The 26,762-nt window shown below is 50.6% G+C and overlaps 1 protein-coding gene across 1 annotated transcript in view; it reads left to right on the forward strand.

Moving 5' to 3' along the window:
- The first annotated feature begins 1,251 nt into the window (after positions 1-1,251).
- The window catches only part of RBM19 (RNA binding motif protein 19), a 58,188-nt gene continuing 32,677 nt past the window's right edge, over positions 1,252-26,762 (forward strand). The window contains exons 1-21 of the mRNA XM_032199280.1: positions 1,252-1,370; positions 2,535-2,717; positions 3,132-3,266; positions 3,504-3,542; positions 4,096-4,312; positions 5,059-5,327; positions 5,833-5,910; positions 6,163-6,241; positions 6,974-7,045; positions 7,763-7,963; positions 8,605-8,735; positions 9,121-9,242; positions 9,717-9,813; positions 10,280-10,390; positions 10,634-10,834; positions 11,293-11,410; positions 13,339-13,499; positions 14,752-14,812; positions 15,617-15,696; positions 16,783-16,838; positions 18,073-18,189. Of these exons, the coding sequence (XP_032055171.1) occupies positions 1,335-1,370; positions 2,535-2,717; positions 3,132-3,266; positions 3,504-3,542; positions 4,096-4,312; positions 5,059-5,327; positions 5,833-5,910; positions 6,163-6,241; positions 6,974-7,045; positions 7,763-7,963; positions 8,605-8,735; positions 9,121-9,242; positions 9,717-9,813; positions 10,280-10,390; positions 10,634-10,834; positions 11,293-11,410; positions 13,339-13,499; positions 14,752-14,812; positions 15,617-15,696; positions 16,783-16,838; positions 18,073-18,189 (2,564 nt within the window). The 5' untranslated portion in view covers positions 1,252-1,334. The remainder of the gene's footprint in view (positions 1,371-2,534; positions 2,718-3,131; positions 3,267-3,503; positions 3,543-4,095; positions 4,313-5,058; positions 5,328-5,832; positions 5,911-6,162; positions 6,242-6,973; positions 7,046-7,762; positions 7,964-8,604; positions 8,736-9,120; positions 9,243-9,716; positions 9,814-10,279; positions 10,391-10,633; positions 10,835-11,292; positions 11,411-13,338; positions 13,500-14,751; positions 14,813-15,616; positions 15,697-16,782; positions 16,839-18,072; positions 18,190-26,762) is intronic.

Genomic DNA, 26,762 nt, shown 5'->3' on the forward strand with positions numbered 1-26,762 from the left:
AGGGAAATTGCATCCCCAGGTGAGGTGTGGGACCCATGGGGAGCAGGATGGCTGGCTGGGGTGTGGACAGCTCTGTCCCAGCAGTGACAGCTTAGGAGGACAAGGTCAGAGCTGTCCTGGACAGCACAGGCTGGAGCTGGGCACTGCTGGCGGCTGCGATCAGCAGGTGAGGAGGAGATGGGGAAGGAGAGAGGGAGACAAATGTCTTGGAGAGGACGGGAATGACAAGGGCACAGTCTGGACGTGTTAGTGACGGTGTGAGCGGGGCCCTGTCAGTGCCAGCCTGCAACCCAGTGACAAGGCTGACAGCACGGCAAGGACGAGGCAGGAGCAGAGGGCGAGGGGAGGGAGATGGGTCCCCAGCTCCACAACAGCTCATGGAGACCCCTTCAAAGAGCTGGGTGATGGGAGCAGGAGCATCTCCTCCTGGGCACTCATAGGTAGCTTCATGCACCGTGTTTTTCCTTCAAGTAGAGCCTCGGATGGCCATCCCAGAGCATCCCATTCTCTCCTGAGCACTGAGTCTGGCCATTCCCCAAATTCTTGCCTAGAAAATGCAGGTGGTTTCCTTCCTGCTCACCTGGGGGGGGTGGGGGTCAGGTTGGGCTCCCCAGTTACAAGCCTGCATCCCAGTCCCACCAAGCCATTGGGATGGAGCTGTGGTGTGGCTGGGTTGAACCTGCTGCCTTCCCGAAGATCTTCCCCTTTTACAGGGGCAGGCAGGAAGCAAAGCAGCACTGAACTCACACCATCACCCCCCATTTCCCTGAATTTTTTAGGGGTTCATTCCCCCTGCCCTTGGCGCCTCTCAGCTCAGAGCAGTGTCAGGCATGGAGCTCCCTCCTCCGGCCCCACCGAGCAGCACCAGGAGAACACGGGGGGGCTGGTGGCAGCGGGGTCCTTACTTTGGGGACACCATCTTTTTAGGGGACACCAGTGTCCCCTGCACCATGGCTGCATGGCTCTGGGGACTGTGTCCGTGGGCTGGCGGGGAGGGGACACCCCTTGGGGAGACAACACCCCCTGGGGGTCCCCTTGTCCCCTCCGTGTCCCTTTGTCCCCTCACTGTCCCCCATGGCCACCTCCGTCCCCTTCCTTTGAACCCCCCCCAGGCCCCATCAGGCCTGGGCCCGTTGCTAGGGCCCGTTGCTATGGGCGTTGCTAGGGCCCGTTGCCACGGCCCCTTTCACTTCCGCGCCTGCGCGCTGCGGGCCCCGCGCCCACGTGACGCGGCGGCAACATGGCGGCGCCCACAGCGCGGCGTGCGCCCGGCTGAGCGCGGCGGGGCCCTCCTCGTGTCGCGGCCGCTGTCGCCGCCCCCCTCTGTCGCCGACATGTCGAGGCTCATCGTGAAGAACCTCCCCAACGGGGTGAGAGCGGCGGCGGCCTCAGCGGGGCGGCGTTCGGGGGGAGCGGGGCCTGGGGGGTTGGGTGCGGGCTGCTGGGAGCGGGGAGGCCCCGGTGGGGTCCTGGGGAGGCCGCGGGGAGGGAGCCGGGAGGGAGCCCACAGCGAGCACAGGTGGCCACCGGCAGCCTGGCTTGTGTCAGGAGAAGTGTGGCCAGCAGGAGCAGAGAGGTGATGGTCCCCCCGTGCTCTGCTCTGGTGAGGCTGCACTTCAAGTGCTGGGTTCAGCTTCGGGCCCCTCACTTCCAGAAGGACTTCGAGGTCCTGGAGCGTGTCCAGAGAAGGGCTGCGAAGCTGGGGAAGGGCCTGGAGCACAAGTCCCATGAGGAGCGGCTGAGGGAACTGGGGGGGTTTGGGCTGGAGAAGAGGAGGTTCAGGGGAGAGCTCATTGCTCTCTGCAACTGCCTGAAAGGAAGATGTGGGGATGTGGAAGATGTGGTTGGCCTCTTCTCACAGATAACCAGCAATAGGACTAGAGGGAACGGCCTCAAGTTGTGCCAGGGGAGGTTCAGGCTGGAAATGAGGAGACATTTCTGTCAGAAAGAGCAGTCAGGCATTGGGATGGGTTGCCCAGGGAGGTGGTGGAGTCACCGTCCCTGGGTGTGTTCAAAGAAAGGTTGGACATGGTGCCTGGGGACATGGGTTAGTGGGTGATAGTGGTGGTAGGGGGTGGTTGGAGCAGATGGTCTCGGAGGGCTTTTCCAACCTTAATGATTTTCTGATTCTGTGTCCTGACACAGAGAGTCCTTAGCTTGGCTGGAGGAGGCAAGAGAGTGCTGGGGGCAGGACCCTTGGTGGTTGAGGTGCTGGGGGCCAGGAGCCTCATGTGGAGGTGTGGGCAGCTGCCTGTGGTTGCAGTGGGTGCTGGATTGAGGGCAGCCCCCCACCTGGGTGCAGCATTTGGGTGGGGAGCTCTTGGAGGCACAGATGTATGCATGTAGGGAATTCATGGGGAGATGAAGAGCTTTCACAGTTGATGTGTGTTTCTTACCAGCCCTGCCACGATATAAAGTGATGTATTTTTTCAGCAGTCCGTTGTTAGTAAGTGCATTGGTTTGGATTATGTCCACAAAGCATCTCTGTTGTTATATCTTGTTGCTGACCTCTTTTCCTGTTCCTCGTTTCCCAGATGAAGGAAGATCGCTTTCGGAAGCTGTTTGCAGCCTTTGGCACGCTGACCGATTGCTGCTTGAAGTTCACCAAGGATGGCAAATTCCGGAAATTCGGCTTCATCGGCTACAAGTCTGAAGACGAAGCTCAGGTGGCCCTGAACCATTTCAACAGGAGCTTCATAGACACCTCCAGAGTCACTGTGAGCTGATCTTTGAAAATGCCTTCTTTTGATTCAGAATAAAGTTGATAATTGGAGATCTTGGTAGTCTTACTGATGAGCAGCTAGTGCCCAAAAAAGTCTGAATTTTAAGTTCTCTGCAGCAAAACAGCAAAGCCTGATGTCAGGCCTTGTTGCTGGTGTCCCAAGCAGGTAGCTGATACAGAGGGTCTGTCTTCTGTGCAATGACAGTGATTTCAGGAACAGCAGTGTCAGGTTTCGAGCTGTGATCATCTGAACTTGTGAATTTGAGTTTGTTTTTTTTCATTTATTTAAAGTGATTCATCATAATATACGAGGCAGAGCGTTATCTGTGATATGAAGGAGAACTTGTTTGACTGTTTAGTTGAGCACTGTTCAGACTGTATTTTTAAAGACTTGATTTATTCCTCTCAGGTTGAGTTGTGCAAGTCTTTTGGTGACCCTTCAAAACCCAAAGCGTGGAGTAAGCACTCTCAGAAGGTCCCTGCCTCGGAAAAGCAGCCTGAGAAACAACCTGTGACAAGTGCAGCTCCTGCAGGCACAAAGAAAGTAAGCCTTGCTTTTTTTTTTTTCCATGGAAATCTGACGTGTGGCAGTGACTTGGCAGAGAGGGGGATAGCCGGGTGTGGGGAAAAGGGGATTGAGTAGCTGGGAGAGCTGATGTTGGAGGCCTGGTTCTGGCATTTTCTGCCTTAGGACCTATGTTCCCTCTAGCCTTAGGTTACCTGAGAAGTGATACTGCCTCTGCTTCTAATAATGCTTTCTAAACATGGTTTATCTTCCTAGAATAAAAAGAAGAAAGACCCCACAGAAGACTTAAAGGAGGTAAGTTTCAGTCCCAGTCCCTACATTGATAACTTATATTAAGAACAGGAATAATAGAGTGTTTTTTTTCTGTATTGTTTTCATTGCTGTCAATGCAGGCAAGATGTATGATGTAAAGAACTCCACGACAGGCAATTCTGCTGTAACAAAGCATAATTCTGATAATCCCAACATTAGAAATTGTTTTTTGTTTTGTTTTGTTTTTGTTTTTTAATTGTTAACTACTCCTTTGTGAACAAACACTGCATCCCGGACAAACCTGTTTAAACAACTGTGTTTTCAAACCACGTGCAAGTTTTGTTATGTTTGACTTGTGCACTTTTTCCTTCTTTAATGTTTTCTTTTTTTCCTTAAAGTGCCTTCTAAACAGTAAGTACAACAAGAGGGCGTAGGGCTGAGAGCTGTTAGTGACTCACCTTGTGAGTGTAAAGTGGAGTTCTGTTTGTAAGTTTTCTTTCTGTGGCTGAAAATGAGCTGTCTTTGAATTCAGACTTGCTACTACCACTCCTTTGCCTCTCTTCACAGTTTGTCTGCTTGCTTTATTTTTCAACAGCTGGAAGGAGATGAAGCATTCCAGGAATTCTTGGTGGTTCACCAGAAACGGTCTCAGGTGGCCACCTGGGCTAATGACACTTTGGCAGAAAAGCCCAAGAAGGAAAAATCAAAGGCAGCAGCTGATTACCTGAACTTCGATTCAGACGAGTCTGAGGATCTGAGTGAGGAGGAGAGGGAGGGGAATGAACCCTCTGAAGATGAGGAGGAAACCAAAGGTACTGAAAGGAACCATCTTTGCTCATCTGTGTCTCTGAACGTCAGTGTCCTGCCCACAAACAGAGACAGCACAGTCAGAAGGTAGCTTCCCCAGTGTGAGACTTGCTCAGTACACTTCAGGTGTACAGCTAGCTCCCCAGATGTGGAGAAACACAGTTTTCCCCAGAAATCTGGGCTGTAGTCTGGTATTTTTAGTCTCCAGTGTTCTTGCACCAGTGATGAATGTGGTTTTGGAGCCTTTCTGGCTCCCTGTGTGGTATTGCCTTATCTTCTTTTGGAGTAAATGGCACCTCACCTGCTGCTCTTTGCCTCTGTTCGGGTAACTAAAATGTAGGTGTGGTCAATCGATCTCTGGGGATGGATGGATGGTGTTTTGGAGAAATTTCTTCATCTGTCATTTGTCTGTGCAAAATTTAACTGAACAATTGAAAATCTTCTCTGGAGTCCATTTGAAGTATTTAGTTAAAACGGAGACAAAATAATTCATGAAATGCCTCAAGCTCCTTTCTAATTTGTTTTATATATGAACTGTTGCTTAAAAAAAAAGAAAAAAGAAACAGCAGTCCAGACACGTCAGTGTGGAAGTACTGATTTAAAATTGCTCTGCTATTTTTGTCTTTCCTTCATGCAGAAAGGATAGAGGAGAGTAAGTTGGTTCTAGTGATTGTGTCTGTTCTCAGATTTTACCTGGTTGAGGAGAAAGCAGCAGTATCGATGCAAAACTTTGGTCTTTTTTTTCTGACAGCAAAGAAGGGCCAGGAGAAGAAGGCAGCTGCCAGGGAAGACCTCTCAGATATGGATTACCTGAAATCTAAAGTAGTGAAGGATTCGTCCTCCTCTAGCACAGAAGAAGAAACAGACAGTGAAGAGACGGAAGAAGAGAGTGAGAGTGAGGAGGACTCAGACACTGTAGAAGCTGTCAGCACCCACACAGAAAAAAAGGGGAAGGCAAAAGCCCAGAAACCACAGCAAGAGTCACCAGCAGAGAAGACGAAAAAAGGATCCACGCTACAGGTATTGCTGAATTATATTTTATCTGTCATAAAGCAGAAACTTCATGGGATGGTATGTTTTCATTGGTTGCTCCCGGGATGAGATTGAAAACTTGAAATCTGCAAGACCCCCAGGTGCCAGCTTTGTTGGGCCACTTGATGGGAGACATTAAAAAAGTTTGTTAGGTATCTTTTCAGTGCTGATTAAATTTCCCTTTTTGGAAATGAGGGCTTTTTAAGAAGTGCTGTTAGTGTACTTCTCAGAGGCTCTTCTCTCTTTCCCGTGCCTGTCTCTGTCTGCAGAGAACGCTCTTTTGCAGAGGTTGTTTTTTAGCAGTTGTCTGAACATCCCAGTCAGACTTTGCACCCTCATCCAGCCCAGGCTGATGCAATTGAGAGAACCTCTGATTTTTTTTTTTTTTTTTTATCTCACACCTCCTGCTTGCTGGGCAAAATCAGCTTGTTGTCCTGTGACTTTTACTGTTTTTCACTCAGCTGCTTTTTTTTTTTTCTGTCCTTTTGTGCAGAAGAACCAGGTCAGCTCAGGAGAAGCAAGCACGCCATACACAGTGAAACTGCATGGTGCCCCTCTGAACATCACTGAGGTGAGCTTTGTTCCCAAGCTGGAAATGAGTGTTCAGGGGTGTTCCCAGTTTGTAACTCAACCAAATCTTTGCAGAGGCCCCTTTCTTCACTCAATGGAGCTGTGCTGAGGGTTGTGTGGGCAGACTTTTTACCTGGTTTTGTGCAGAAATGCTGTATGTTGCATGTCGTGTTTTTATAGTGCTTATAAAAGAGTATGAAACCTGCTTCCTGTATCTGAGAACTGATTTAAGCAATTTTAATTCTTCCTGCAGCAAAAGATTCGAGAATTCTTCTTGCCTCTGAAGCCAGTGGCAATCCGGATAGGAAAAAATGCCCAGGGGAAAAACACAGGTAAGGTATAAATGTTGAAGGGAGTTGGATCTGTGACTTGGAGGACTTCTGAATCACACCACTGCTGTTTCCATCTGTAGTTCTAAATTGCTGGCTCGTGCCCTGATTCTTATAGACCTTTCTGTGACTTTGCAGCTCACCTGCCCTAGTTGTTGTCCATAGGATGCCATGGGCAGAGTAATGTTGGCTGTGCTCCCTTAGGGTACTGCAGCATACAGCAGCAGGAGCCTGTTCTTTCATCTGCCCCTGGAGCTTTCCTAAACATCCCAAACCGTGCCAAGGAAAGGTCCCTTCCTCTGGGAAGGGCTGCTGCTGCCAGTCCATCTGTAAAATCCACCTGTAACCAAGGTGGGCTTCTGAGGGGCTGCAGTTACTGGAGGTACCCATCAGAAAGAGCAGGTCCTCGGAGCTGGCAGAGAACTTTGCTGTTTTTCTTTCATAGCCTTACAGCAGGCACGCCTTTTCTTTGCTTTTGATGGCTTGGAGACACCCGTGAAAGCCCACTTCAGCTGTTAAATTGGGCTTGTTTGGTTTGTACATAGAGAATGAGCTATTAAAAGGCAGCCTTCCAGTCTGATGGGGCTGTTTTCAGGCTGGATTGAAACTTTAATGGGACCTGAATGCTTTATCTATAGGAATCTATATTTAAAAAGCCTGATTCACCCTTAATTAGCCAATTAGTGACTCTGTGCACCCCACATGATGCTCAGCTGAACCTTTCCTTCCTCCAAGGTTATGTCTTTGTTGATTTGAAGAGTGAAGCAGAAGTGCAAAGGGCCTTGAAACGAAAGAAAGAATGCCTAGGTAAGGGCTGCTTGTTCCTTCTCTTTCCGGCTGCTGTCGATGGCAGGGTGCTCAGCTGCTGAAGTGTTCCCTGTGAAAGAATCTCCCATTGCTTCAGTTTTTCCCAGGCAGATGGTGGGGGTGGTTTGCTCTGCGCTGCTGACGTGGGGTAACCAGGTGCTATGTCAGTGCCATCAGGAGCAGCTTAGACTTGGCAACGGGCTGAGCCGTGTGCTCTTTGGCTCTTGTTTCTTGCCACGTGCCTGAAGTGTGTTTTGTTCTTGGCATAAAAATGATATTGTTTAAATCTAGGTGGGATACTGCAGGGGATTTGTAGAAGTGACTCTGTAAATCTGTATTTGAAACCTGCTCCTGGCCTGGTCTGTAGTGGAACTGCTCAATTTATACTTGTTTAAAAAAACAAAACAAAACAAAAAAAAACATGCAGGATGGGAACACTGGCTTAGAAGCCTGTGGATGAGGCTGGCAGAGGCAGAAGTGTTGGAGCTCTGAAGGCGAAGGAGGCTGTGCAGCTGGCTAGCAAGCATTATTCATATTATTTTCATGAAGACTAATCTCTTGCAGCCCTCATCCTTTTGTTTAACCAGGCAGAGTTCTGCTCATTTTTTTCAAGTTATAATTGCCTGTGTCACTGCTGTAAGCCCAGACTCTTAACTCATTGCTATAAATGTCCCGTGGCTGTGGGAAGCACCTAACGTGCTTGTGGTTTTGGACTAGGTGGGCAATACGTCAAGGTACTCCGATGTGGGAATACCCCAAAAGAAACCGTTCCAGCAAAAACTGATGACAAGCCGTGGCAACGAAGGAAGAGGGATGATGAGGAAGAAGAGGACCTGTCTGAATCTGGAAGGCTCTTTGTCAGGAATCTGCCTTTTACCAGCACTGAGGAGGACTTGGAGAAGATCTTTTCCAAGTATGGTACGTACTTGCTGCAGGGCTGGGACAGAGGTTTGCTTGGTGGGAGTGGATGTGTGAAGCTCCATGTCCCACACTCCTCAAACACAGACTGACTCCCATAATTTTTATTGCCCGGGGTGATAAGATGTGGTTGCTTGGCTTTGAAACTGCCCCTGGTGCTGTTGTGCTTAGCTCAGAGCATGCTGTGTGTGTGCCCTCCTTCCTCGTCACGTCTCAAATGCAGCTGCAAAAGCTCTTACCAGTCAGTCTCAGAGTCCTGGTGGGATGGGAAGGAGGAGAGGGTAGCTGAAAGCACCTGCTGCATGAAACACACTGATCACACGGGACGATACTAGATTTTGTAGGTAAGGGGTGAACTTCTGAGTACTGCAAATTCCTGTTCATGTTTGGCATGTGAGGTGGGAGCTTCGAGCTTCCCTTTTTGCTCAAAGTTAGGCAAATTTAAGTTTCTCTTGGTATGGGAGTGTCCTGGGGCAAACAGAGGGTTAGGTTGTGGAAATCCTGGTTCCTGACTTAAGATAAAGAAGACGAGTTCTAAGCAGCTGCATTTGTGTGGCCAGGAGGTGCCAGTTCTGAGTGCTGTTGTGGGCTGTGCTGGCTGGGCCAGGACATCTCTCACGGAAAGGCCTTTCCTCTCGCAGGGCCCCTCTCGGATATCCATTTCCCTATAGACAGACTGACCAAGAAGCCCAAAGGATTTGCTTTCATCACCTACATGATGCCCGAGCACGCAGTGAAGGCCTATGCAGAGATGGACGGGCAGGTGTTCCAGGTACAGCCGCCGATGGGTTTCCTGTGCGGGGAGGGTGTTTGTTGCTCCTGTGCTTTGCTGAACGGGGTTTCTGTGGGTGATCAGGGGCAGAGGCAATTCTGCCTTGCTCTGAGAACACAGTCCCTTCTGGTAGGGCAGCCTGATGTGAACAGCTTCCAAAAACAGTACCAAAATCTGAGCTAGAGGAAGGTCTGAGTCTGTCTTGTACTACATTTACTTGCACGCTTACTTGCAGTAATGCCTTCTCTGCGGAGGAAGGTTCCCTCTTTCACCTCGTTCACTTGACTAGGAAAGGTGCCTGAAAACTTCTTCCCCTTGCTTACTTAGCTCATGAGCTACTCTGGGATATTTAAGACCTTCTGGACCTCTTCTTCCTTCCTTCTAGGGTAGAATGATGCATCTCTTACCCTCCACAATCAAGAAGGAAAAAATTGAAGATGTGGATGCAGAAGAGTCTTCCTCCTACAAAAAGCAGAAAGAGGCCAAGGAAAAAGCCAACAGTGCCAGGTACAAAGGTGTCTTGTAGCACGGTGTGATGATACAGCCTGCCAAATTCCCAAATGGCCAGAATGCATCTTTGCAGGGGATGTAGAGGTTACCAGAGCCAATAAGGCATTTATTGTGCACCTCTCTGTTTCTTTTATCTCCTATCTACTTGACTCCTCTCTCCAAGCAGCTCTAGTAGTTCAGTGAGTAGCACAAATTGAGAGAAACGTGGGGTTCAGTGGCTCTGCTTAGGAGTTTCTCTGGTGCCTAAAGAAAGTTGGTCTGATGCTGTAACTCTTTGGGGGGCAGTTGTTTCAGATCATTTGGTTTTTCTCCTCTGCTTGGCCACCTGTATTTTAAAACTTGCAGGAATTTGGGGTTATCTTCCTCTGCAACATATTGGTTTCAAAGTTTTCTCCCAGGACCATCGAGTAGAGAGTTGCCAATGAAAGAAGGCTGCAAGGCTTTGAACCTGGCTCTTTTTTCTCTCTGCAGCTCTCACAACTGGAACACGTTGTTTGTGGGCACAAGTGCTGTGGCTGATGCCATTGCTCAGAAGTACAATGCTTCAAAAAGCCAAGTGCTGGATCACGTGAGTTGGTTATTGATCGGCGGGGATGGGAGATCATTTTCCTACCTGTTTTCTCAGGGCCAGGACCTGCCTGATGGTCTTGTGCAGCAAAAGCTGCTGTGCCAATCGTGAGCACTGTACAGGCTGAAAGATCACTGGTCCCTGTAGCCTCTCTGTGGGGGCCAATTACTTTGTCACCAGAAGACAAAATGACATTCTTCTCCCCCTTCCCCACCATATCTGCTTTTCTGTGGCTGAATTTTGAGTTTGTACATGGCTGCAAGTTGATGGGAATTTACACCCTACCGCTTAGCAACTCCCAGCAGATTCAGAGGAGCTGGAACATTTTGCCTTCAACCTCTCTGCCAAATTCCTGATGCTTCTAAGAGCAGCAGGAGCAACAGTTGCTCGGTACTTTCCTGGATCAGGCCCTTTGCTTCCCTGCTTTGACCTCTGTCATGTTTCTAACTGATGTTCTTGCCTGCAGGAGAGTAAAGACAGTGTGGCAGTGAGGGTCGCTCTGGGAGAAACTGAGCTGGTGCAGGAAATTCGCCGGTTCCTAATTGAAAACGGAGTCTGCCTGGATGCCTTCAGTCAGGTGAGATGCCCGGCTGGAGGCAGCAAATAGGACCTGCTTCTTCTATGGGTGCCTAGTCCTGACATCCTCAGCTCTTTCTGAAATTAACTAATCGTCATCTTGCAGAAATTAACTCTTAAAAGAGTTAAGAAACCTTGTGAACACTTGCAAATGCAACTGTGCTTGGGATGGATGAAATACATGCTGCGTGGCTTTCTAAAATCCCATCTCCCCTTTCTCTTTTCCCCCAACCGAACGCGGCAGGCTGCTGGCAAGCGGAGTAAAACCGTGATCCTGGTCAAGAACCTCCCTGCCAGCACGAGCGTGTCAGAGCTGGAAGTCCTTTTTGGCAAGCATGGCAGCCTGGGCCGGGTGCTGCTCCCTGCAGGAGGCATCACAGCCATCGTGGAGTTCCTGGAGCCAACTGAGGCCAAGCAAGCGTTCACCAGGCTGGCCTACTCCAAGGTGAGCACAGCCAGGGGCAGGCAGCTGCCTGGAGAGCGTGGATCTTGGTTAATTATGGATCTGTAGAAAGGAGTGCTTGTAAAAATGTGAGGTGGGGGGTTGGAGGATGAGAGTTCTCAGTCGCTGCTGTGCTGTAATAATCCCTCTGTGGCCTGGGAGAGGGTTTCTGGTACTTTTTGCAATAGGGCTGTGTGGTACTGAAGCCTGGAGCTCCCCTCAGAGCCTGTTTGCCCAGCTGTGGCCCTGCTCCGTGACCTCTGGGTGCCATTTGGCAGGCTGGCCCTGTGTCTGGTTGGATACCAGTTCTCCTTTAGTGCAAGATAGCTAAGCCAGGGAAAAATGTTGCTTAGCTTTCCTACTGCTGTTTTCCACAAGTGTGTCTGAGTAGAAAAGCTCAGAGCAGAGATTTTTTCATGCCTTACCTAATGCTCTTCACGTTTCTCCTGCGTTCTCTTCAGTTTCACTCCACGCCACTGTATCTGGAATGGGCTCCGATGGGTGTCTTCTCCGGCCCAGCCCCTCAGCAAAAAACCACAGAAGCTTCAGAAAAAGAGGGAGAAGCAAGCCTGGCACCTGGTAAGAGCTTTAACTTCGGGTTAGGAGGTATCTCTGGTTACTCCCCTGCTGCATTCTGTCTAAAGCAGCAACACTGATGTTCCTGAGCTTTTAGGTAGGGAACCATTCTCTTGATGTCCTCGGTGTGGTTTTTAGGGTCCCCTAAGAACACCTGCAGCGTGTCCCACACGAGCACTGGGCTCTATCCTGTCTCTGTGCCCCTCACCTCCTGGATGAGGTGCAGGCAGTGTGGTGCTGCCCACAGCTCACGATCCAGCTGGCCTGAGCTGATGGGAGGAGATTTTTGGCCTGGGCTGGGCAGCAGCCATCAGGAGAGCTGTAGCTGTTTTTCTTTGAGCCAGACCTGCCCCCCTGAGTGTGGTTTTGAGCTGGCTGCATGCTGTGCAAGCCTCCCTGTCCGTGGGCAGCCAGCTTGCCACAACAGGCAGCAGTGGATGGAGCAGCTGACGTGCCTGTGTCAGATCAAGGGTCCCTGTGCTCGTTTCTCTGTGCTCCTGTGTCAAGCCCTGCTGTATGCTTTGTCTGGGTGATTTTCTGCTGCCACAAGGGCACAACCTTCCCTCTGCCAGCAGACTTTCTCCCCCTCCCAGGGGCTATAACAATTAAATCTTGCCTGTATGTTTAAAAACCTCTCAAGATCCTTTAAACCTTTAAAAAAAAAAAAGGCTGGGGAAGCATGGCTTTATGTAGGGTTGTTTTGCTGGAAGCTATTTCAGGACTCTGAGGTTTGGGGAGGGGGGAGAAAAGCTGATGAAAAGCCTCTTCCTGGGCTGCTGTTCTGCGTGTGGGTCACAGGGGACAGCCGGAGCCCAGGGGAGCTGGGGGGGGCGCTTTATCTGCCTGTAACCGAGACCCTCACCTCGAGATAAAGAGCTTTAAGCGCAGGAGCTCCTGGAAGGCTGCTTGGGGCTGATAATGGTCTTTGCTGCCAGCCTCTGGCGCTCTGCATCTGGGAGAGGGAAGGGAGGGGATGCGCAGTAAACTCCTCGCCTCGCTCACAAAAGGGCTTCAGGCGGCGGCGCGTGGCAGCCTCATTGTGCCAGCCACAGATGGAGGCACCTTTTCATCCCACCCCGTCTCACTAAATCTCTTCCCTCCCCCTTCCTCCGACGAGTTGCCTTCAGAGGCGATGAGTTTTTTCCATACCTTGTTGGCAAATTCCTCCCTGGCTGGGATCAGGAGAGTTTGGCCACTCGACCAAAAAGGCTTGGGCTGCGTGGCACCGGGGCAGGGAGGGCAACCAGATGGAGCCCTGTGGGGAAAGGCAGCTCTTGAAATAGAGCCAGGGGGTCTCTGTGCACCCCTGACCCTATACAGGTTTATCTCGTGCAAAGTGAGAGAAATGAGCCTAGAAAAATCATCGAGGGGGTGGTGATAATGCCCAAGGGAGGTGCTTAGCTTGGCCCCCCTGAGCACAGCATCAGCGACGCTGTAGGGGATGAAGCTAGTGTGAAAATACAAGTTTTTTAGCAAGAAAAGGAGTTGGAGAGCCCATGGATGACAGCTTATGTGTATACTCTGTTGTTTAATAAGTGCCTTCATGTGCTGATGGGGAAGTCAGGATTTTGCATCCTGCAGGTAAGTGTTAGCAAGAGGTGAGGTGGAGCAGTGCAGAAGCACGCTCAAGCAAGGCTGAGGCCCCTTGCCTAGTTCAGCAGTGGCTGGCGAGGGTAGATGTGAGGGCGTTTGAGTGCTGGGGAAGCAGGTTGGTGGAGTTTCTGCGTTCAAAGGACAGGCAGTATCGCAGTTTCCACAGTGACATGTTCACGTACCGTGTGCTGAGCTTGCCTCAGTCCCTGTTCACCCACAGAGAGCCAAGAGAGGATTGTTCTGTTCCTGCTGGACTCACAGCTGGGGCAGGGGGCAAGCTCGCCCCAAATTCAGCTTTGTTCCATCTCACAGCCTTGTGTTTGTTCTTGTTGTATCAGGTGATGACACAGCCACAGCTGTCGAGGGCTCAGCAGAAACAGCAGCGCAGGGGGAGGAAGAGGATGAAGAGGAGGATGAGGAAGAAGAAGAGAGCGTTCCAGGGTGTACCTTGTTCATCAAAAACATCAACTTCGCCACCACAGAAGACACGCTGAATGAGGTAAGCCGTAAGAAAAGGGTGGGGACTGGGTTTTGCTTAGCACAGGCCACTCAGGTGGGATGGGAGTGGGCTGGAGGTCAGACTGGGCTGCTTGCTGGAGTAAAACCCCTACTGCCTGCAGGGGCTAAAAGGAACTGGGCTGCAGAGGGCCAGGGGAAAGCTGTTTTCCACCTTGTTGTGCCAAGGATAAAGTGTCCAAAGGAGTTAAATTGCAGCCAGTACGGCCTACTGAAGGAAATCAGGAGCCCTGGATTGTACTGGGGCTGGAAACCTCCGCTTAGAGCTTTAGCCATCAATTAGACAAATGTTTCTGAAACAGTTCTGATGAGGTTTAATTCCACCTTGGGACAGGTGGAGGCAGTAGGAAGTCTTTTAAGACTCCTCACTTCCCATGCTTCTCCTTGGGATCAGCTTGAGCAGCTGTGACGCTGCTTTGTGTGCTAAATAAATAAATGGTGATTTCACCGAGGTGCACTTTTCATCTTCAGCCTTCTACCAACACAGAGCTGCTTTACCTCAGCAAAGCACTTGGGAGAGATGGTAGCATTTCTGAAGCCCCGTGGGATGTTAATAGCAAGGCTGTGGGAAACAGCTGGAAGTTCCCATCCCTGCTAATTTTTGTAGCCATGGGCAATGCCACATTTCATGTCCCAGAAAGACTGGTGGGGTGTTAGTCCATTCTGGACCTGTGCTTCTTTGCCTTGGGACTGTGGTACTGCTATAGACCTGGTCCAGGGGGCTCTGGGAACAAATATAAATATCAGAGGCCTGGGACTTGCCAGTTTTTCCTTTTTTTTTCCTGCCTTGTGGCTACAGTTTTACAGGAGAATCAAATAGCCAGCGTGCTGCTGTAGGGCAGCCCCTCCTGCGTGGCTCTGGAAGGAGCTGTTGTCTTGGGGCACCACTGGAGTTGTCTACCCCTAAGGTCCCTACCTGGGTGAGGGCATCTTGTAACCTGTAGTGGTCTTCCAGAGCCACCCCAGATCCCAACAGGTTCTGAGGAGCAGTGGAGCTTTTCCAAGAACACCTGTATTGATTTTTTATTATTATTATTTTTAAATCTGTGTGTGTATTTGCACAGAAGCAATCTTATAATAGAAAAAGCAGCTGCACTGACTGCTGCTCAGGAGTGCCGGGGGGAGGTGGGCTCGTCAGCGAGTGCTCCTGGCTCTGGAAGAGGGCCACGTTGTCACTCAAGCTGAGCTGTAAGCCTGTGACAAAGAACTGAGTCACGTGTCTGAATTCCTTGCAGACATTCTCCAAAGTGGGAGCTGTGAAGAGCTGCACGATATCCAAGAAGAAAGACAAAGCAGGTACTCTAGCTGTTGCTGTTCAATTCCTTCCCTTGGCTGGTTGCTGAGGGCTCAGGTGTGGCGTTGCTTTAGCATTCATCCAGATGAGCGTTTGTGTTCTTGCTGGCGAAGTCTTTAACGTTTCTAGAAGTACGCCTGTTGAAATGGCTGAAAACAGCAACAAAAATGTGCTGGGGTTCAGTCTAGAAGGTTAGGCTCGATTGTGGGCTTTGTGGAGGTGTGTGTGGAGGAGCCAACTCCTTCAGGACCATACAAGATGCAAGTTGAAAGCAGCCAGCATCACACACCAGTTGAATCATCTCAGGGCGTGCTTTATCTACAGCAGCAGCCGGGATCTTTGAGGATCCCTGGCTGAGCACTGTGCTGAGTGTGGTTCGTTTGCCATCTCCCTGCCTGTATCGGTCCCAGCACACTGCAGGGACGAGTGCTTGGGGCTTTGGATTGCCTGCTTGCTTTCCACGGGGTTGGACACAGGAAAGGTTTTGCTTAAGGCAAGCACAGCCTGGATGGCCTTTGACTTCAGGGCATGGGCAGGCTGGCCCCTTCTCTGGGGTATTGCTTTTCGTCTCCCCAGTTTTGACAGTCAACAGTTCAGAGACTTCTTGTGCTCCAAATTGTCCCTGCATTGTGTTGAAGAGCCAGTGCAGGGCACCACAATTCATGGTGTGAGTGCATGTGATGCTGTGGCAGCGAGTTCCCCTGGTCTAGTCAGTATGCAACAGCACTTTCTTCTGGTTTGTTTTTAAATCTTCTGTTTAATAGCATCGTTTCTTGCTAACTTAAGTTCCCTTACTGTCCTAACAGGCACTTTGCTTTCCATGGGCTTTGGATTTGTGGAGTACAAGAAGCCAGAGAGTGCTCAGAAAGCCCTGCGCCAGCTCCAGGTAAGCTCAGGCACTGTCTGTCCAGGTTTATTTCCAGAGGAGACGGGCGAAGGCGTGGATGAGCTGTGAGGCTCAAAATCTAAATGAAGTTGAGGAACAGGGTATAAAAGGGACAAGAGCTTGTTCAGAAGGGAGTTTGTTAGCATTGATCCAATGGGGAGGTGGCAGAAAATGTGGAAAGATGCAAACTTAGTGAGTTTTTATTCCGCCGGATTTCCTTTGCAGGGGTGGCAGAGACCCAGGCCCTCACAAAACGAGAATAAATATTGCTCAGTATTTAGTGCTGTGGAGTTAAGTTTTATCTTCTGTAAATCTGCCAGTGCTTCAGGGTTTTCTAGCCTTATGCTTTCTCCATGACACATGCTACAGGGCTTGGCTGCTCTCCAAGGGAATAAGTTGTTCCTCATGCTGCTAGAACACCACCATTCAAGTCTCTGGTCTGCATTACCTGGGCGAAGCGGGCCAGACAGCTGGAACGATCCCTTTCTAGATAGGTTTGAAGAAATTGCTGTGTTTGTACAATCTGTTCGTGCTCCGTGACCGCAGTCCGTGGGTCCCACCTTCAACAGGTGGTGATTTCACGTTCCACAGCCCACGTAGTCTCGGGGTTGGATTTGTGTTCCCCATTGTTTTGAAAGCAGAATTCCGGGGGGAAGGGGAAAAGCAGCAAAGTGGGTATTTTGCAGACTATTTTTTTGCTGTATTAGCTACTGACAGCAAATGAGTCATCCTTGGCTCATTCCAGAACAAGCAGTAAGACGCTCCCTGCCTTGAAGAGTTTGCAGTCTAGAGGGAGAGGAAACAGTAGTCGGAGGCAGTGAAGTGACTCGCCTCTGCCAGCTTAGTGGCAGAGCTGAGGCTGATCGGCAGGGAGATCAGGGACACGGGCTGCTGCTTCGGTCGGTCAGGCTGTCTCCAGCCTCATATCAGAAACCTGGCCTTGTTTGAACAGCGTTCAACAGGGAAAAGCCTTGATGGGGAGAATGGGAGGAATATATGGGAAAGAGCAAAGACATGAAATGCGGTGCCACTGCCCTGGAAGCATGAAAGCTGTTGTGACTTAAACTTTTTTTTTTTGACTTTTAGGGCTGCATTGTAGATGGCCATAAGCTGGAAGTGAAAATCTCGGAGAGAGCTATCAGGTAAAGCTGTTTTACCTCTGTAGCATGGGTATATTTAAGCTGCAGTTCTTGGTAGGTTCTTCATTTCTTAGCTAGCATCTCTGCATTGTGAGGGTTGTGACCAGTAGTGCTGGTCACACATCAGCTCTTGTTATGATTAAGTGGAGTCACCTTAGTCTTATTTGAAAAGAAAACAATCAGCTGATGTGAAGGTGTTTGCTCAGTAAAAGACATATTTCCAAGTAAAACCCCTAAGCAGCAGGCAGTATCAGGGCCCCAAAAGTCACCCCAAAGCAAGAACCAGGCACTTGAGACTTCCACATTCAAGGAAAAGGCTCCTGAAATGCTTTTGGGACAGTGCCTCACAGACAGACCTTTGTATGGAGGTGTTTCTTGCTGTTGAATAAAGAGGGTGACTGGCTGAGATTTATGCCTTTAACGCAGAAGTCTGTGACTCCTGTCCACTGGGATTTTGGTGATCCATACCCATGAAGCTGAAAATTAATCCAGGTATTTGAAGGTGACAGTCAGCACTCAAAAGCTGTTGTTTAGGCACTTTGGAAACCCTACCAGAAGAGGTCTCTTAAATGTCAAAAATCCTTTGAAAATCTGATACCTAGGGACCAGAATTCAACGGTTCAGGAGCTGCACTTTGTACTTCAGCTCTTCATTGAAGCATCCTCATCCATTCTGGATTTTGCAGTCTGGATAATCACTGAATGAATTTTAATGTAGAAAGTTTTGCTTTAAGCTGCTATTTTTTTGTCTTAGGTAAATTTCTATCTTGTTCAAATGCAACACAACCTGGGCAAAATAAATTAGTTTAATAACCTATTAAAAAGTTTTGTTTACTGTTTTCTAAGCCAGTAAGAAAAAGAATGAAAATTAGCTTACATTAGACTAACTGCTTGCATATGTACAAATAGTATTTCCTTCTGATAATTGAATAGACAAGGTTTGGTTTCAAAAGAAAAGTTAGGGGCAGGTTCAAGCCCAGGCCTGCTGCCTGATCTTGGTTGTGGTTGCACTCAACAAACTGGAATCCAATTTTCAGACATGGGATTTAAATTGCTTGCATTCATTGCTCCACGGCATATCCTGTGAAATTTCTGTTGTCATCAATAAGATGCCATTGGGGATGCCACGGTGAGCTGGCTGGCTAATTTTTTCAGACTCCCAACGTTAAAGGTGCCAAAATGTCCTGCGTATGCTGCTGCACAGTCGTTCTCACCTGCCCTTTCTGTTGACTTCACAGGCCTGCTGTGAAATCCTCCCGAAAGAAGCAAACAGTGAAGAAGCAGAAGACTTCCAAGATCTTAGTCCGAAACATCCCCTTCCAGGCCACCGTCAGGGAAATCAGGGAGCTCTTCAGGTAGGAACACGCTTTGTCGGGTGTTTGGTGTGCTCCGTGTAGGAGCCAGCAGGATCTGAATCCAGGAGCTTGCTGCTGGAGTGTAAATATTACAGCTTTTTTTGTGGATTTAAGCAAACCTGGAAGTAGAAATGGTTTAGCAGGTTGTATCGCTGCAGAAATTCTGTCTGAGGGACAGAGATGACACATGCCAGCGTTGTGACTACAGCCCCTGGGAGCTGTCAGAGCTGGGTGGCCCTTTGCTGTGCTGCAGACATCCCCGGAGCATGGGCATCACTCCCCATTGACCAAATGCCATCGCCTTGGATTTCTTCCCCTCTTGTCTGAGCGCTGTGTGGCAGCTTTCCTGCTGCTTGGCACACCTGGCTGGGGAGGAGCACCGCGAGCCGCTGCAGACAGCTGCTCTGAGAGGTTTTAGCTCGGGCTGGCTCCCTCCTCCATCTGCCCTGCACACACAACGCCGTAGCTCCTTCCCAGCACGCAGGGAGCGCGTAAATCTTGCTCTGCCTTCGAGTGTTTTGCTTTGTGTACCTGGATACGTGCCTGGTGTGCTTGGTGCGGTGCATCCCTGCGTGAGGCTGTGCTGCCTGTCGGAGCCTCTCCAGCAAGGAATCCTTTGCCAGCCTACAGACCTGCCGTAACAGCAAAGAGGGATTTTAGGATCCCAGCCTGCATTCCTCTGCACGCTGGCTGATCTCTGGTTTCTTTGTACCCTCAGCCTTTTGTGCAGTCACTCGTTAAGCCATGGAACACATCTCAGGAAGGAGGTGCAGCCGTGTAGAGTTCAGCTTACGGTGTCTTTGCTGCTCCCAGGATGAGAATCTGTAGCTGGTTGCCCCAGGCCATGGTCCCAGCTCTGCTCTTCCCAAAGGAGTTTGGGGGAATCTGTGTCCAGCTCCATCCGTCCCCTTTTCCATCAGCAAAAGCAAGAGGGGTGCCATCCATCCTCAGGGAATGGTGAGCTCCTGGGTTAGGAGGAGGCTGTCCTGCTGAGTGTTGAAGCAGAAGGCAGGGCTGCAGTGTCCCTTTCCAAAGGGACTGAGCTGAGGAATCGCTTTAACCCTTTGAAACCTCTCAGGCCATGCTCTGAGAACTGCATAGCGAGGAGCTGTGGGGCAGGGAGTTGTTGGAGCAGAGGGAGCAGTGCAGTTCCCTGCGTGCAGTGAATTCCGGCTGCTTTGGTAGCGTGTGATGATTTTCTCCTGGCTCACCCGCAGGTAAGGACGGGTTTTCTGTGCTGCTGGCAGCCTGAACGCTGCAGGACAGAGGAAGGGTTTGAGGTGGTGAGGAAAACCGTGTGTTGAGACACCGTTTTGGAGCAGGGTCCTCGATTCTAACTGCTTGCAGACCATGACTCAGCTGTCGGACACACAGTGAGGAAAGGCACAGTGTAAGGAGCCCTGTGGAAGAGCAAAGGGTTTTCCTGCTGGTGCAGCCTGGGTGCTGCTGCTTCCCCACTTCCCTGAGAGCCTTTTTGAAACAGGGCAAAAGCCCCTGGACTTCCAAATTTGTGTGCTGAGTTCTGGTGGCACACGGGGCTCTGCTGCTCCAAAACTTAATGCAATGTGTTCGTGGACGTGTCCATCCTAACAGCAGAGCAAACAAAACCCTAGGAATCTGTGCCTGTTAGTGCCCTGGGTGGAGTTCAAGGACCTGGGAGGCTTATGTATATCAGGAGAATAGACAAGCCCAGCAGAGAATGAGGGGTTTGGGGTACATTTTTTTATTTCTTCCTGCCTTGCCTGGCACCTGAGTGCTGGGGAGCGGAGGGGCAGCGGAGCGCTCTGATTAATACTGCAAGGAACATGCGGCTTCTGGCTCCGGGCGCTGCTGACAGCATCCTCAGAGCAACGCGTGAACATCCGTTCCATTTACCTAGGATATTCAGAGATGTGTTTTTTTTATCCTCAAGACAAAAGCCAGCAGCTTGGGGGGGTGGGGGACCCACAATCCTCCCTGCACCCCTGCCATCCCTCCTTCCCTTCAGAGAGGCTAAAACCAGGCATGACAGAGCACTACCCAACACTTCATCCTCCTAGATTGCTTTCTGTGCTCTTAAACCAGCTGCCTTTGCTCTTGGAGCTTTGAGCTCTCCCTCCATTTAGGAACCTGTCCGGTTTGTGTTTCCTTACTTTATTCATTTGCAATTGGGACCGGTCGCTTGGCAGCGGAGGCGGCACGGACGGCAGGGCTGCAGGGGGCACTCTTAGCCTGCCCAGGAGAGGCTGCTGGGGACAGCCAGCCTGGGGGACAGCCTGGGGACAGCCAGGGACCCCGCCGGGCACCGCCACGCCAGGCAGCAGCCCCCGGCCCGTGGAGGTGGGAGGCTTTGCAGGACGAGCTTCTCCTCTATTGTTTCACGCTCTCAAAAGCCCTGCAGCTGATGTCTCCCAGCTTGCTTCCTTCTGTACTTGCTTTCTCTTTTTTTTTTTTTTTTTTTTTTCCTTTTCTCAGCTGCTTTGGCAGGAGGCAGTGCATGTGTTTATACCCCCAAACAAATATTTGTGTGTTTGGAGCTTTGTCAAGGAGCTGTCTTGGTTTTTAACTCCGGCTGCGGTAGGTGTTAATGACAGTGAAACAGCGAAACGCGGGAGTTGGGTGCTTGGAATAGCAGCTTTGGAGGGCTTCCTGCACACACTGCTCGGTGCTGGCAGTTCAGGAAATCCTTCCCTGGGTGTCTTTACACGTTTTAATATCTCGGTGCATGGATCTATGGCTTGGATGCTCACGCTTGCCCTGCCCCATTGCTCGTGTTCGGACGGCAGTGGAGTGGCAAGGTGGGTCCCTGGCAGCACGGAGAGGTCTGCGAGCGCCTGCAAAATCCAGCCTGATTCCTCCCCAAGCTGAGGACATGCAGGAGACTCGATGAAAACGAGTTTAATTCTGGAGTTCGGGGCTGTCGAGTCCTAATCCTTGGGATGAAGGAAGGAGCTGAAGTCAGGAGCACTCGGGTTAGCAGCCCTAGAGGCTGGAGTCCTTCCCCTGCAAAGTCAGGGTTGCAGGGTGGACGTGTGCCCACCTCCCACCCCGAGACGATGCCTTTGGGGCACTCGGTGTCCCTCTGTCCCCTCGTGCTGGAGGTGCTGGCCTCTGCCGTGCTGCTGGGAGAGGTTTTTTGAGGCCTGATGGGTGTTATTTTCTTCAGAGGGAGAAATGCTTTTCAATTATAGGGGCAGCTTTTGGGCTAGGTGTGAAGATTCAGCTTTTGTGGGTGTTTTTTTTTTGTTTTTTTTTGTTTTTTTTTTCGCCAGTTTTGTTCTCTATTAGATTCTACTCTTATCTTCACTACCTGCAGAAATAACAAAAGACAAATGGTCCTTCGTCCTTTCCAAAGAGCCGTGGTTATGGGATATCAATCCCTTTGTCTCTCCTCCCCTGAAGGCTGCTAATTTTTGCTACCAAATTGGGGGGCTTTTATGGCACGACTTTTTTCAAAAGGAACTCTCGATGTGGCAAGCTGAATTGGAGATCTGTGAAAGGCCACATTTTCACAGATTGGAGCTCTGGCAATTTCTGAAAATGAGGCTCCTTTAAAATCTCTCACATTAGATCCAACCTTCATTTGAAGTCCCAATTAACCGTTTGTTTCATGGCATCCTCTTCCATCCTCCTTCCTGCACCAACTTTCATGAATATTACAAACAAGGCTGGTTTGCAACTTCATGTCACACTTCAAGGACACGTTTTATTTTTGCCAAAAGGGAAATGGTGAGGTTTTGAAGAAATCTTAAAGATTTCCACCCAATCTCATGCGATGTGAGACACAAATACTGTAGGGAGCCTGTCTAGAGTTTGGTGCCTGATGCTTGTACCACCACAGGAGCAGTTGTTGGCGTTGCATCTCCAGTTGTGTGCGTTGAGGATGGTGTTTTCCTTTTGCCTCCTTTGCAAAACATACCTTGAAAGTCTGTAGTCGGGTTTTTTTTCGGTATAAATTCTCCTAAAATTGCAAGGACCTTTGCTTCCAGCCCTCCTCTGCCAATTAGTCCTAGCCACCCTCACCAGAGCGAGATGGGGTGTCAGAGCAGTGCCCCTAGAAGATGTTTTATCGTCTGCCTGGCCACCTCTTGTCTTTCACCTGTAGGAAACGAATCCAAACACGTTGTGAGAAGCTATTAAGTCTTAGAAATTATCCCCAGCTTTTAAGAGTGGACTTGAGTTGCACGAAGAAGCAACTGAGAGGTATTTCAGAGCACAGGGGGGGCTGTGGGGCATGTTTGTCCCCATTGTGACTTCCCTGTGAAGAAGGAGGAAGAGCTGGAAGACCTTTGGGGTCTCTTTCAGTTTTAACTACTTTGCTGGCTATTTTCTTTGCCTTGACAAAGCCACGGCGTTATTGCATCCGGCAAAACAAGTGCCTGGGACTGATCAGGAGAAAACTGCTCCATTCCCTCTGATAGAGGGCAAAAGTGAGAACAGGCAGCGGGACGAGGCTTTGGAGTCACAGCTCCCCTAGAAGAAGAAAAAATCTCTGAAGAAAGATGCGGCGGATAAACTGGCAGATATTTTTTTTTAAAGGCAGTCTTTATGAAGTTAATTTTATAAGATGATGCCTTTCACTTCTTCTGACCTATTATAATAAAGTGTAGTTATCAGAATGGGCTTTTCATTTCCCATTATAAAGGACACGGTGGTATAATGAATCCGTCTGCCAGACATGCTTGCTGTTCACACCTTTCTCCCAGTAATGGAGTCTACATGACTGGAGACAATTTCTCCTTCCTGGACTAACGTTGCCTTGTTGAAGCTGTGGAAATCTTTGCTACTGAAAGGCAGAAGAGTGGAAAAAAGAAACAGCCTTCATAAACATGTGAGTTCATTAAGCAAGTGCTGGGCAGTTCTAATTAGAAAATGCACTGCAAACACCCCTAGGATGCACAGTGCTGCAAACATTTGCCGAACAGTCTGTCAGATCGTTCTCCAAGTGATGGTTTTGCTTTTAAAACCCTAGCTGTGTGTTAGAAATACCTCAAAATCCATTGCTCCTTCCTCTTGGCTGCTTAAATTTTTCTTTCTGGGCTATGCCCACTCTAGTGAGCCAGCCTGTGAGCGTGGGGGATGCTGCAGAAAGCACAGTTGAGCATCAAATCATGGTGTAGGAGCCTCTCTGGGTCTGGCAGGGGCTGCTCAGGGGGGATAGAGCTGGTTGTGGGGTGAAGCCCAGGAGCTGCAGAGCCCCTGCTGGAGGTCTGGTCTGGAAGGAGGTAGCTCGGCGATGCCCAGGAACCCCAGGTGCAACACTTTTCCTCTTCTTTCTGCCACCCTTCCACATCGACAGGCCAAATCGCCTGCTCAGCTCCTTGCTGGCTGCTGAGAACATGTCCCCAGCGTGTCCTGCACCCTCCTGGGGACAGCTGGTTAAGCACAGCGTGGGTCCCTCTCTGCTGTGCCGCACCTGGAAGCTCCCCCAGCACCCTGAGCCGAGGTAAGGGCGGGGGGGTGCACAAACTGCAATGCACAGGACTGTAAAACTTCCAGTTTATTGTGGTTTTAGCCCTTTAAGGCTGAAACAAAATTAAATCAGCGTGGATAAGTTGATGGGATTGTTATCTGAGGGGCAGAGGAAGGCAGAGGGAGGCTAGCTGTGCAGGCGCTGGGCACGCTAGACTGCAGTGCTGGGGCAGGACGTGGAGCAGATCATCTTTGAGAAGGGCTGCTGGAAGCCACTGCTGGGTTCGTGCCCTGTTCCTCTGGGTTACATCCACCAGCAGATGAAGCTGCGTTTCTGAATCACTTCATCATGACAGTCCAACTGCCAGGCTGCAGCTAGACCTGGCTGAAGGCCTTGTGTTTTGGAGGAGGAGAGGGGGCTGGCTGTTGGGTGATGAGCAAAATGCCTCTTGTCCTACCCCTGTGTGGTTACTGGTCTAAAGCCAGCGGTTTCTGCTCCCCCATCAGCAAACCCAGAGATGTTCCCCGTGGGATATGCAGCCTTTTTCCCCAGGAGGATGCTTCTGCCCGGGGAGGAGCCTCCTGCTCTCCTCCACAGCCTGATGGGCCAGCCAAATCCCTCGTTGCTCGGTGCGGGCAGATTAACAAGCCCCCGTGCTGGAGCAGTCAACAAAAGCAGGGAGGAGAGGCTCATCCTGTGGGCGAGGAGCCTTGCTCAATTTTTTTTTTGTTTGTCATCCAGGCCAGCCCCGATCCCTCACTTCCCTACCTCCATGGATTGGGGTTTATCTGCCTCGGAGAAATGGACGCTAAGAGGGAGCAAGGCGTTAAAACAAGTGCTGGGATGTACCCGCAGCAGGGCAGGGCTGTGCCAGAGGATATTTGTGCTCAGCAGAGCTCTGGAGCTCCGTGCTGTGTGCAGCCATCGGGTCGAACCCAGCCAGCAGCACCCTGCACCCTAAGCAAAGTCTGAGCTCCTGCTCCAGCTCTTGACTCATCTGAGGCTGCAGGCGGCTCCTGGGCAGCGTTGCTGGTGGTAGCTGCACTGCTTTGTATGAATGTGGGGTTATCAGCTCCGGAATTAGGATGTGGGGGCTGTGAACGGGCTGCTGAGCATCTCGGGCTGCAGAAAGCTGCTCTGGGATTGATGCCTTCAGCCCCAGAGCTCATGTTGCAGCTTGGCCCCGCTTGCCCACTTGAAGTCTGCAAGCGTGCTTTGGAGGCACTGGTAAAAATGTCTTTGCTGGGTGCATTTCCCTTGGGGCTCTTCTTCTTCCAAAAAGGGTGGCCCCAAAAGTCTGCATCCAGCCCTTACAGGTGTTGTCCCACATAATCCACGCTCCCAGGGTGTTTGGGGTGTGGGTGCCCTCGTCCCCTCTGGCTGCGCGCTTGCAGTGCCCGCGGTTTGCTCCACCAGGCAGGGATATCTTAGGTTTATTTCTCTTCCTATCCTGAAAAGCATAAATTAAACTTTCTAGGGGAAGATGGGGGTCCTTCAAGCCTCTTCCTACATGTGGGGAGCCCAAGCGCAGCGATGTCGAGCAGAGCCCAGGCGTGGAGCTGGCCGCTTTCATTTGGCTCCGCAAAACGAGCCGTGGGGCGGGGGGGAGAGCGAAATGGGTTTTCGGTGCTGTTTTCCAGTTTGAATCATAAAGGTGTTTAACATAGATAAGGAAATGTTTAACTCTGTGTTATCTTGACAGGGCTGCTTTAAAAGGTGGATCTTCCCAAGAGCAGAAGGAAGATTTTTTTTTCAGTACATCTCTTTCCCTGTCTTGAATATTCATTGCAATATTTGATTTTTTTCCCCCTCTTCTGCACTCCGTGTGTCCCCTACCCACAGGTCTCCTTTTTGCTCACCTGAAACCTCTGCCCAGGAGCTCTCAGCTGCCTGCTTTTGCTCAGGCCACCCATCCAGCACAAATTAGGGGACTTTTTAGGCTGCTTCCTTCTACAGGAGCCTCTCGCCCAGGCACCGCGCCTCCCAGGGGTGCTCAGTGAGTTTCACACACAGGCTCCACTGCTCCTCGGTGGGGAGGGGCCTGGGGAGGTGAGGAGAGGTGGGGAAGGGGCTGCTGCTGAGGTGTCTTAGTCAGATGTGGCTCTGGGTTTCTGCTTCGGGGTCTTTGCCAGCTTTCTGTGCCGAGTGGGGCTGGCGTGCATGTGTGCGCTTTTGCTCCTCGATGGGAAAGGAGCAACAAATCCTGTAGAAAGGCTGGCAGCTGTAGTACAAGTGCTAGGAAGTCTCCTTTTGTCTGAATTGCTCTGAACACTGTGTGTGTGTCTATATATAAGGCAGGGAAAACGTGTGGGGGTTTTGTCTTGGGGTTTTTTGTCTCAGGCTGTAGCCTGATCTCGTTCTCCTCGTGCATTGCCCCGTGGCCGGTCAGGCTGGGATCTCTCAGGCCCTGCCCTGTTGGAATGAGCTGGACTAACTCTGAATCGTGCCCTAGCTTTTCACCCAAGCAGCCCTCCAGCTGATGATTTTCTTCGTCTTTAAAATCCTTCCCCACCGCGTTCCTTAGGCAGGCGTTGCCGTTGCCATTGCCCTGCCCACCTCCCCGTCTCTCCCCGGTGCCTGTGTGTGGGTATTCTCAGCCTGGCTTCCCGCGAAGGTCCTGAATGAGCCTCTAATGAATCACAGTTTGCTGCTCAGGGTGACACCGTGTCCTTTATTTGCATCTCTATTTGCATTATCTTCTTTTTTTTTTTTAACGTCAAGCCCGCCGCCGCATTTCTACCTCCTCCAATTCAGCGGGGTTTAAGCCTTTGGGACGTGGCTGTAATCGCTCTCCTGCCTTGCCTGGGCAGACCCCAAAGGTTTCCCGTGCCCTGGCGTTTGCACCGCCTTGGCTTCTGCTGCTCGTGGCGCCGAGAGCATTTCTCTCTGCCTCTTGCTTTCCCCAAAGAAGCCAAGCGAAGGCACAGCACGCTGACCATCTGTCTTCTTCCCTCCTCCCCCAGCTGCAGCTGAGCCAGCTGACCACTCCAGGCATCTGGCAGGGAAGAGGAGAGAGCTTAAATGTGAGGAGCCGGTACCGGGAGGCGTAGGAAGCTCCTGGGGTTTGTCTTTGCAGGGATGTGGTGCTGTGGGACTGACCCTTAGTGGGGACTGAGCCTTTTTTTAGGCAGCAGGAGTGCTCGGGAGGAGCCCCCGCATGGAGCGCTTTGCCAGACCAAGG

This window comes from Aythya fuligula, chromosome 17, assembly GCF_009819795.1.
Source record: "Aythya fuligula isolate bAytFul2 chromosome 17, bAytFul2.pri, whole genome shotgun sequence".
Lineage (NCBI taxonomy): Eukaryota > Metazoa > Chordata > Aves > Anseriformes > Anatidae > Aythya > Aythya fuligula.